At 32.5% G+C, this 12,196-nt stretch overlaps 1 protein-coding gene across 1 annotated transcript; it reads right to left on the bottom strand.

Annotated features, from left to right (window-relative positions):
• Positions 1 to 3,609: 3,609 nt before the first annotated feature.
• Positions 3,610 to 5,291, bottom strand: LOC100141825 (uncharacterized). The gene is made up of 2 exons (XM_001807247.4): positions 4,408 to 5,291; positions 3,610 to 4,320 (listed from the first exon to the last, which is right to left on the bottom strand). The coding sequence occupies exons 1-2, from the start codon at positions 5,200 to 5,202 to the stop codon at positions 3,886 to 3,888; spliced, it is 1,230 nt and encodes a 409-aa protein (XP_001807299.1). The 5' UTR covers positions 5,203 to 5,291; the 3' UTR covers positions 3,610 to 3,885.
• Between the last annotated feature and the right edge of the window lie 6,905 nt (positions 5,292 to 12,196).

The raw sequence follows: 12,196 nt of genomic DNA, 5'->3' as shown, positions 1-12,196 counted from the left end.
GAATAATTTTTTTAAACAAGATTGATAAAATTTTAAAAACGTTATTAATGAATGATTAGATCTCTCATTGAAACTATACAGGGTCTGGGTGTTTCAAGTTTTAGTTTCAGTGAAAAAATAAATACTTACAGTTGCCCAAAGGAAAAAATTTATATTTCAAATGAAAGAGTTTCTAACAAGCTTCAATTTGATACTTTAATGTTATCCCAAATTTTCATGGATGGGCGTGAAATGCAAAAAACTACATTAATTTTTGTTTGTTTTAAAATTATGGCAATCGTTTTCTCATAATAAAATTCTTCCTATTTTTTAAGTGAGAATACCGATATTCAAGTAGTAAAAAACTCAAAGCGTTTTGCGCAAATTAAATTTAAATTTAGTTAAGATCAGAGAAATGTTTTATCTTAGTCACCATTGAGAAAACAGAGCTCGTGTCTTTGCTTGATTCACAAAAATTTGTACTGTCATTAATTGTCACACAAAAAATAATGATTTGTCAGTTAAAGAATTCCCTTATCAATACTCCCTTGAAGGAAAACTCAAAATGGTGCAAAATGGTAAATGTGGCAAAAATCCGACCCAAGCTGCACAACGATAAGCGAAACTATTTCACAACTTACCGGGAACATCCAAATCGAAAATTATTTTGCCAATTTTAAAGTAAACGGAAATTTTGGTCCCAGAAAAAAGGTAAATGGAATTTTCCCTGTGACCCATGATCTAAATCAAGCATTGGTTGCAAATCTTTTTAAAAATAATCTAAATTTCAGTCTAAATGAAGCTCACAATGCCACAGGTATTAGCCGAACTAGTATTCACAGAATTCTAAAACGGCATAAGGAGTAACCGTATCACATTGAGATGCACCAAGAGTTACACGAATGACACCCATTTCAAGTTTTTCTTCGATGGAGTATTGAAAGGGCATTTATTAAGTTACAAATCATTACTTTCAGTTTGACAAGTACTGACAGTACAAATTTTTCTGAATCAAGCAGAGATACGAGCTCTGTTTTCTCAAACTTGACTAAGATAAAACTTTTATTTGGTCTAAATCAAATTAAAAATTCATTTGCACAAAATGTCTTGCTTTTTTTTACTATTTCAATTCCAAAATTCTTCCAAAATTAACAAAAATTTGTTAATGTAGTTTTTTGCATATCACGCTCATACTATGAAAATTTGGTATAACGTTAAAACAATTACAACCGATACACCAAACTTCGAGTTTTACAAGATCCTGAGGCTGATCACCTTGTGGAAACCCTCAGGTTGAAATGCGACATGTAAAACTCAAAGTATCGTGTGTCGGGTGTAAAACTGTGTTTTTGTTCATCAAATATATTTGATTAGAATTGTCTAATACCGGATGGGTTTGAATTTCCCTCTAAGCGATACAACTAGCGCTTACGTGAGATTACCAGTAACTAGAATGTACAGACTGATCCAGAAATACTGAGTCTGTTGGCATCACATTTGAAAGTATTTGTGCTCGTAATTTGCAACACTGTAACCGAATTCGATTTCTCTTGACAATTATTTGACGTACAACCCCACAAGAATGTTAAATTGTTGTTAACTGGAAGAGTACTCCATTGGTATCCTTAAAAATTTAAGTCCAGTGATGCCAACAGACTCAGTATTTCTGGATCAGTCTGTACAATTTGTGGTGGGGACGGCAGAGTCGCCAATCTACAGCCACTATAAATATCTATAATCTATGGTAGAGACATCGTTGCGCTTGCGCCATAACTCTGTGCAGGAGTGGGAGAACCACCAAGTTGACACAGATTACACCTTCGACCATATATCATATAGACTGGGCGAGGTGAGATTTGTTTTGAAGCCAACATGTGCAGGTGGGGCAAGGGGAAATAAGGCTTGGTACGCAAATTTGACTCTTAGGTACCCCTTCTCTGATTGGTCCATTCAAAATATTTCCAAGTGTTTCGTTAATATTCGTCAAACTTCGTGCTTCACGATTGTGATTAAAGGGAAAAATTGTGAATTTTGGGCTTAAATTTACTTGTGAATGGGTAAAATCTGGTTCTTGCGTCGAAATATACAGGAGAAAGTATTCACAAGGGGTACTCATCGGTAATGTCATCCGTAAGTAAGAAAATACAGGTGTTAACCTAAATCTGGAAACACACCAGTGGCGTCGTAACGTATTCTGATTTTCCGCTTTGATACTGAATATTTTTGAATATTACAACTCTGACGACATGTCATAAGATAGAATTAGAAGTATTTTAACTAAGGCATTTTTTTTGAAACTCGAAAACTTAAATTATTTCTGAAACTTGTAATGTTTTTTCAATTGTTTGCCCCTTGACTACGAGCTGCCATTGAACAAGAAGTAAGCTTCCTCTTGCCCCTCACTCCTCGCACCCATACATGTTGGCTTCAAACAACCTGCCTACAAACTTGCTTTACGGCGAGTCTATATGATATATGGTCGAAGGATTACACACAGATTGTACCTGCACAATCGTTTTTGTGAACATTTTGGTTTACTAATGCCGGTTTATAAAAAGCTCCATTAAATTTTAGTTCCGTTGTTAACAACGTGCTAAATTTTAATGGAGCTTTTTACAAGCCTGCCCTTAATATTTTAAAAAATTAAAATCGCCAGAATAAAAGTTTTCAATGAACGTTACGGCAATTCATTCATGGGAATACTCGGATTAAAATTCTGACCATTACCGCTAATAAGATTCACTGGAAAAACAAACCCGTAACACCACGGGGGATAACTTAAGACCAGAACTGCAATGAAAGAATTACCAAGTTCTTCTCCGAATTCATAAACATTTATTAATTTTCTTGGAAGACAAATGAGAAGTGAAAAAACCAATTAACAATTTTATTTTCGTGACTTTCTCTCAAAGCGCCGAAACGTCGCGTTGTGAAGAACTTAAAAATTGTATTATTTCACATTTGCTATAATAAATTGGCTTAAATTTCTACAGGGTGCTCAAAAGCTGGAGCACAAACTTAGTGGTATATGTACGTTGTTAAGAAACGTGTAGATTACGGGAACAATCTTGGAAAAATTCCTAAAATTATATTTTAATAAATCTGTAAATATTAAAGACAATTTGTAGATATGACAACACTGGGAATTGTATTTATATAGAAATATTTCCTAGAAAACCTTTTCAAAAATAATTTATTTTTATTGTTGATCAAATTCTCTTACGATCACGACTGTTTTTACCTTGATTTGTAAGCAATTCTCTATCACACATTACTGAATTGGTGCGCAGGTTTTTAAGCACCCGGTACATTTTAAGCAGGGAAATCTCTGGTTTCCTGTTGTCCCCATCTTTTCGTTACGCCCTGTATTTATTTAAAAATGATGGACTTACTAGTTTTTGAAAGAAAGGCACAAATCCAAAAAATCTGTAAAAAAAGTGTCTAAACAAATCAAAGAATGGATCCTAACGAAGCTGCTGCTGTCGTTTTTCAGAGATTCCTGTTCACGTTTTGAAAAATGCTACACTGAACCAGAAAATGATCAATGAGTGTTTATATTGCGGTGGAAGATAATATTGAACTATTTTACAAAGCTGTTTTTGCTCAATTTTGTGTTAATAAAACACCAAGTTTCAAATTTAGTGTCATTATTTATTATTATATTATTATTATTTTCCAAGGACTTTTGTACAAATATTAAATTCTGTCATAGAAACCAATGTTATCGTCGACTTACGGGCTATGTTGCTATGGTGGTAAGACTTATTTGCGTTATCGGCAGCAGGAAAAAGTTAGTTAAATTCTTGTAATCGTTTTCTTCTGCGAAGTAGCAGTGCTCGCATTTTCTATTTCCTGTTAAGCAAAAAAACAATTTTTAGTAAGTCCCATCAAGCTTCAACCACTTGTTCAAATCAGTCCATTATTCACACAGTACTTAACAATATCCTTAATTTTTCTCACATAATCCTCCTTTGGGGGGCCTTGAAAAGCGTCAATAAATTCTTCAATTGATAATTTTTCATTATTTGCATTCGGCCTTTTATTAACTTCCAATGTAAGAATCTTCAATGTTAAAATTGCAAGAGCAAGACCAATTTTTGCATATTTAGTCCAATGATCTTCCAAATTTTTCTGTGAGAAAACTTCTTCAATGTCACAACCCAACTCTTTCAAAAAAATATTCAAGTTGACGTGATAACTCTTGAGAAAAGTATCCACATTATTAATATCATCACAATTCGTAAAGAAAAACAGCGAGAGATCCAACACTGGTGATCCAAATTTAACTAAATGCCAATCAATTAACTTGGCCCTTGATGGGATGTTACCACTTTCATTTTTCTGAAAAAAAATATAATAAAAATCGCCCATTAGTTGGCAATCCCGTTTAGTCAAGTGTTTTGTTAGTTGCGTAATTTAACTACAAACCTCGTAATAAAACAGAAAATTGCTGGTGGGATCTCCATGTACTAAAACACTTTTGTTTGGAATTTCAATTAAAACGTTGTCGAAGAATGTTTCAATTTCATCTCCGAATTTTCTCAACTTTATAATAACATTATCGTCGTTGAAAAATTTTAGCACTTGGTTTAAATTGTTTCGTACAATGTTAACAGTTTGTTTATTTTCGAAAACACTAAAATAGCCCGTGTTGAGTTGCTTTCTATGCTGCTGATCCTTTTCCGGTTGTTGTTTACTGAAAGCGAAACTCAGCGCGTGTAATCTGGCAAATTCCTGCAAGACTTTGAAAATATGACCTTGGGTTAATTCTCCAACCCACTTTTCGTATTTTGGCACCCATCCTGCATTTTGCAGGATTATTGCTTCATCTTCGTCATCTAAGGTCGCAGCGATGAGTGTCGGGACTTCAATTTTAACACTTCCATTGTAAAATTCCACCAAATCCACCAGAATCGTGTTATAAAAAAATGTTTCTCTCGCGAAAAATTCATGCAGAGGAATAATCTGTCGCAGGGTTTTATTCGTTGGGGTGCTTTTAATCACTATATCGACGATATCGACAAGACACCCTTTTCGACACACTATAGACAGGGATGTGGTTGCACAGAAAATTACATTTTTATCGTTTAAATCAGCGTTTTTCAAGGTCACTCTTATCGTTTTATAACCCGCTCGAATTGGTATTGTTTTAATAGTGTTGGTGACGAAATCGTTGACAATGAAATCGGGGCACAATTTTCGACAACTCTTGTAGATACTCATTGCTGAAAGCGAATAACTCGGGCGTGGTTTATTAACGCGCACTTTTATTTGGGTTAGTTATTTTTGTTATGTAATTGAGATGTGAAGCGTTTTGTTTGAATTTGCCGCCAATTAATGAACCAACATCCCGAGCGCAATGGCGTATAACTGGTTGCATATGATATAGTTAAAAAATACGTAAAACAAAAATACCACAATAGTATATTAAAAAACAAGTTTCATAAGACCAATCTTAAAGCACGGATTCAATTTCAAAAACGAGTGACGTTGGCCACAAGTTATTAAAAAGAATGAATGCTTCAAGGTCTTATAAAACAAGTTTTTTATACTATTTTTTGTAATTTGCCCCCTTTTTTAACAAAAAATTATATGTTAATCGGTTTTGTGATTTTTATGACGATATAACTGTCATAAATTTTAATACAAATAACCGAATTACTATTAAGAATAAGAATATTGCTGTGGTTAGTTTTGAGGTTCGGACACGACAGCATGGTCCGGACTTATAAAAAGTAGGACTTTTTTACAATTCAAATGCCTCTATTGTTGAGGGTAATTTGGGTGCTTGACGTATTATTTACGACAGTTCAAATACCGTGGAAGTTACAATAAACTTGCATGGAATCCCGAATACGGGATCTCCGAAGTTAAGAGGTTTAGATAAAAACGAAAAATAATTTCGGTCAAAACCGCACCTCGCTATCGTCTTTTGTTTTCGACAGAAGTTGGCATTTTAGCAAAATCTTCCTTATTATAAAATATACATATTTGAAATATTTTTTCAGAGAATCTAATAACGTTATCAGCGATTTTTTTCAACCATTCATTTAACTGTAATAACATAAAGTTGTATTTCTTTAAATAGGAATCATAGAGTTGGCTATGACATTATCGAAAAGCTTATTTTTTTTTTATTTGATATGTCCATTTGTCTAATACATTAATTTTAAATATTTAAGAAAAAACAAAACATTTGGTTTTTTCTTTATAGTAGGCAATGAAAAAATTTTGGATTTTTAATTAAAACTATGAAAATTGTATTACCCAACAAGTAGTTGTAATTTAATAATTTTTTAAACCCTAAGTAATTCAAAAACAGCATAATAAATTTTTATTAGATCAAATTTTTACAATTAATAAAAATGATTTGTTTTTATATTTAAAATGGCAAGCTTACGTTGTCATTCTACATATTTTCCAATTTTAAAGATGAAATGTTGGAAGAAGAAAATCTTATTAATTGTATGATTATGTATCAATAAAATTTTATTTTACAAAAAAATGACAATCCAAACACCAAAATCAAATTCCATCTACGGTAAAAAAAATACACAGCATTATCCACTTCACTTCCATTGCACTTCACTAAGTCATAAAAAAAGTGGCATCAAATGGTAGTGACACATCGTTTGCAATTTTCTGCACATTTTTTATGTAATTAAAATGTGCGATGCTCGTATATTTGTTTAACTGAAAATAATTTTAACATAGCTTATTTTTATAATTTCACATTTTTCACTTTAATAACCGTTCACAAAATTTCTAGATTATTCACACCTTTTAGGTGAAATAATGTTTCCATACCCAACTGCTTTCAAATACTTTAAATATATTTTTATCAAAATATATTTATATTGTTTTGAGTTCAGAAAAAAATAAGCTTATCAAAAATGTCATAGCCAACTATGATTCTTATTTAAAAAAATACAAATTTATGTTATTACAGCTAAATAAATTATTTAAAAAAATCGCTCATAACAATATTAAATTCTCTATTAAAAAGTGCCTGTGTACTTTGTTGTAAATGTGAATCTTTTATAATAAGGAAGATACGAATTTTTTAAGATGTCACTAAAATGTCAACTTTTGTTTATAAATCGAAAACAAAAGACGATAGCGAGATGCGGTTTTGACCAAAATTATTCTCTCAAAAAACGGACCCGAGAATGTGTCACTCATTTTTCTATAAACCTCCTTAGTTTTTGAGATCGCCTATTCGGACATCCAAAATGCAGCACCCTGTACTGAGGTCATACCATACGTGATTTGCGTATCATAATATATAAATTATCTGAGAGATCTGTCAGTGACAATCGGCACCTATTTCAAATGCATAATTTAATCAAATGAATCAAATACGAACCATTAGAGGCTCTTGAATCATTCACAATATGTAGGTAGTACCTTCGAACACCTTTCGAGTAATGTACAAATATAACTTCAAAAGCCAGTGCAAGTACTCCTTCCGTAAATTTTCAAATTCCACCCACTTACCACAAAAGCTCGTATTGTCTTGGACACTTTCAAAATACATTTTTACGAATAAACTAATGACGGTCCATATTATTAATTTATTTCATGGCCCGCGCAAATACTGTCAATTGACACAAAATTGCCTAAATTTCGAAATTATTATTTTTTTGTTAAAAAGGTGCAGAGTAGAAAAAATACTGTATGATATCTCGTGTATAAGGCATTTTGTCGCACTTACTCCATTATGCGTACGACAAAATGTGTCTTATAAACAGTGTGAGGAAATTTTATGGGATGGCCATGAGGCCACAACCGATCAGTTGACTCGTCGTAGCGCTCTCGCGATGTTCATATTTATCGATGAAATGGTCCGTTATAGCGCTTGCATTGGCGTAGTTTACTTGGGGTTTATACAATTAATGTTACCGGTCGCTTACAAAAATCTAATTAAAACATAAATATTATTGTTTTATTATAATTACGGAGTACCTAAGAAAAATTGTGGCAATAAAATAGTCGCTAATTTATTAAGACTGCGGTATATTTGTTGAGATTATTTTCTGAAACAATTTTAAAATAGTCGCTAATATCAGCTTCTGCTTGGCTAGTTCAAACCCTGACAAGGCACCTAATTTGACATAACCGTTAAAAAACTTCATCATTTCCTCAATCTTACATGGACACCAATGAAGATGTTTAATACAGAGCGTAAGTCACTATTACATTTTGAAAATGTTGTGTTTTAATTCAGTGGAAATTAAAATTAAAAACTAAATAAAAATATTTTAATCATTTTCTCTGAGAAATTCGCTTAAATAACTGTGATTCTTTCTAAATTCTCGAAAACTGATTCCGTTCTGTGGTTAAAATATCTTTGAATTTCGAAGAAGATCTTTCTACATCACAGCTGGTTACAGGAGTAAATAAAAAGTTTGGTGCTAATGCAAAATATGTCGAAGGTGGTACATTATTCGCCATTTGTTTTAAAACTAGAAAATCGGGATCTCTAGTAACTGCGTCAATTTTTGCATTTAATTTATTTTGTAATGATCATTCTACAGAATTTAACTCTATCAACGTAGACTCAAATTTCTCAACTGTAATGGATAATTTAAAATTTTACGTTTCTAGAAATTTGATCGTAGTTGGAATATTTGAAAAATTGTTTTCAATAAAATTAAGTTGAGAAACTAAATTTGTGGTTAAAACTAAAGTTTTACATTATTTAATGCTTTGTGCATCGTCGTTTAAAGCAATAAACAAATGATTTTAATTGATTAAAATTTTTAGACATTTGCTTCTAACCAAGTACTCCAGCGTGTAACTACAATTGTTGATTCGTCAGAAACGTTACGATTTGTGTATTTTTTTAAAAAGGACTTTAAAGAACGATTATTTAGTTACCTACAAAATGTGTTTTAAATTGCAATAACTTGGTGAGTCTTATAGATAACGAAATGATTCTTGCACCAAAAATTTATTTCAAGTATTAGCTTTATTTCGTCTCGATTATGTGGGAGTCTATCTTTTAAATTAAAAAACTTTCTCGCATCTCGAAAATTTCACTACACAATTATGCAACGTTACAAGAAAATGTATTTTTTTTGGTTTCCCTTTATCAAAACTCAACCTTGTTAAACTACGTATAAATCTGCATTTATTGAAAATTTGTTTGCAAAAAAAACGGAGTTTCTAGCTTTATCCAGAAGGAAGATATGAGTATGTAAACGCAAAATGTGTCCAATTTTAGGTGTTTGCAAATTTTTAGCTAAAACGTCTTTTCAGCCCCTTCGCGAGGGTTGAAACAAAAAATTCTTTGTCTAAACATTTTTTAATACTCTTTCCTAACTTATATCAACAATGCAAGCTGTTCCACAACATTTCGATTTAAAGGTTTATCTGACTGCAAGCGCGCGCCCATGCACTAACCTTCGCCCATAAAATTTCCTCACACTGCTTATAAAACTCGTTCCAAAAGTAGCTACCATGTTGCGTGTAGCATTTTGTAATGCAAAACGATTGAAAATCAAAAATTTTACTAGCATAAGGCGGATTACTTGCTTCGCTTTTATTTGTTAGTCTTTTTCAGTGGTTTACCGCTGAAACAGTCGAGTTTAAAATGGTTAGGTTGGAGATTTGCTTCTTCATAATTTTTTGTAGCTACTATTGATAACTTTTTCTCATTTACTTTTTGGCTGTGTCTAAACTCATGGCACCGGTATCCACTCCAATCCCGGCAGCGTCATGAACATTGAAAGTGATGTTACCGTCGACCGGGGCTTGTCTTCAATCTCGGCTTGCTGCACACCCGGTGCGACGAATAACAATATCAACCGGTGCGAAAAACTATTTTTTATGTAAATAATTTATTTTCACTGAAAATTGTGCTGTGCAATCGTGCCTTTGCTAGAGTAGGTGCCGTGACTAGAGTTGTTTGTTCAAATTTTTTATATTGAATTTCGGGAGTAAATACTCGTATATCTTGGATCGTGATCCAAGTTCAAGACGACATTATGGCTAGGCGCGTTACATTGTGTCGGACATACCTATTCAAAATTGGACAAAAGTTTCCTAGTTATTCGGAAAAGGATATGTCCCTAAATTATTACGAGAAACAAACTTTTGCAAAGTTCTGGAAACGTAATGCACGTCTTAATTGAAAGTGATGTCATCAACATCATGTAACAAGCCAAACGACAATCTAGGCCCCAACTGTACGTTTAGGTCAAGATTTATTTACGCCTAAATTCAGTATAAAAAATTTGAAAATAAAACAACACTAATAGCTACTATATCAAAGACACGATTTCGCAGCACAAGTTTTGCGCACCGGTTGATATTGTTGCTTGTCGCGCCTTATGTGCAGAAAGCCGAAATTGAAGACAAATCCCGGTCGTTGGTGACAACATTTTGAATGTTCATGACGCTGTCGGGATTGCGCTGTATACCGATGCCGGGAATTTAGACACAGTCTTATGTTTTTAGATTCATAAGTAGTAGGGTACGTACTTTAAATATATATTAACAAATCTTTATTCTAATATTCGTTGGAAATCCCCATTGTCTTCGATCGGTAAAATCTCCCTAACGTTCAGAAGCTCGCTATGTGCGGTAAAAAAATATGTTTTTTAGCAGTTATTTTTACTTTACATATTATGAAAGAAGACGAAATAAAATCTATTGTAAAAAATATGAATCCTTTTGGCAAACAATAATATGACTAAAGTTATTGTGTAAATTTTATACAGACTGATCCAGAAATAATGAGTCTGTTGGCAGTACTAAATTTCAATTTTAAAGGCTACCAATTCAACAATCTTGTTGGGTTGTAAGTCAAATAAATGTCAAAGAAAACCGAATCACTTTTAAATTACAAACTACTTTCAAATTTGTTGCCAACAAATTCAGTATTTCTGGATCAGTCTGTAGTTGTGCAAATATTGTAAAGAGTGATAGCGGAGTTCAAAAGTGAAAATAGTGAAATATAACTCAACTTGCTTTATCGAAATATTTATAGTTTCCGAGAAATAGGCCCGAATTCTTATCCCATTGTTAAATTTAATAACGTCTCTAACTTCCATGGCAACGTTTGCATCTCTTTCTACAGCATTAGATTTACATAAATCTATATCGTTTTATGTTTAGTTTAATAGCGTATTTAGCTAATCACATCCTTAATGATGAGATAAGAATTCGGGCCATAGAGAGTTTTGGTCGGCGAATAAATTTGGGACCAACAAAAATTTTAAATTAATGTGGTTTCTAAGCTTAGTTCTTCAAGTCTATTAAACTCGGTTAAAATTAGCAAAAACAGCCACAAAAAACAAGTCTTCCCATAAAACAATTATAAAAATGTAGGTAAAAATTTTACACGCAATTTTTTTTGGCGAAGATTCATTTGCTCAAACGTCACCGCCTATTAGTCATGTAAATAGTATATTAAGAAACAAGTTTTATAAGGGTTGATTTGGCGCACGAATCCCAAGTTAGAAAATGAGCCGTAGGCGAGTACGTAGTACATGTATTCCACGCATTATCGATGAAACTCTTGAACACTAAATATCCCTATACTGACACTGTACTTTAATGAGCCATAAACGACTCCTACTGATAGACGTTAAAAAACGTATTATAAACGCAAAGTATAAAATAGTAGATTAAAAAACAAGTTTCATAAGACCACTCTTAAAGCATGAATTCAGATTCAAAAACAAGTAGCGTTAGCTACGAGTTTTTGTGAAAGAACGAGTGCTTCAAAGTCTTGTGAAACGAGTTTTTTATAGTATTTTTTGTAATTTCCCCCCCTTTGCCATTTCTAAACAGAATTATTGTTATTTTAGCCGATTTAGGGATTTTTGTGATAGTTGGTAATATCTCAATTTTGAAAGTGAAAACTTGATTTCAGGTTTTTGTTTTATCAAAGTTTTGTCAAAAAACAAGAGTCTGGATGACTGTAAATTGTAAAGCTGGAATTAATGCAGTATTTCAATTTTAAAAATTAATTTGACAAACGCCACTTCAAAACGTCAAATAAAAATTTTGAAAAATAATTTGAAAATATTCTAGTCTCGAATACATATAGTCTATATTGTCTGACTGCGGATGAAACGTTGTATTGTATACGGGTTTTACGTGTATTTTATCCGCTTAAACACATTGTAAGACCCTTAGTCAATAAATAACTATTTTTTACCATGTTGCAATTTTTTTGAGATACAAATTTAGCAAAGAAAATCTGCTA

Source organism: Tribolium castaneum, chromosome 3, assembly GCF_031307605.1.
Source record: "Tribolium castaneum strain GA2 chromosome 3, icTriCast1.1, whole genome shotgun sequence".
In the NCBI taxonomy this organism is placed as follows: domain Eukaryota; kingdom Metazoa; phylum Arthropoda; class Insecta; order Coleoptera; family Tenebrionidae; genus Tribolium; species Tribolium castaneum.
This window is presented reverse-complemented; position numbering and strand designations above follow the sequence as displayed.

Coding starts and splice junctions, on each gene's coding strand:
- LOC100141825 (XM_001807247.4), bottom strand. CDS start 5,202: ATGAGTATCTACAAGAGTTGTCGAAAATTGTGCCCCGATTTCATTGTC. Junction 4,321..4,407: donor ATTTTCTGTTTTATTACGAG/GTTTGTAGTTAA, acceptor ATTTTTTTTCAG/AAAAATGAAAGTGGTAACAT.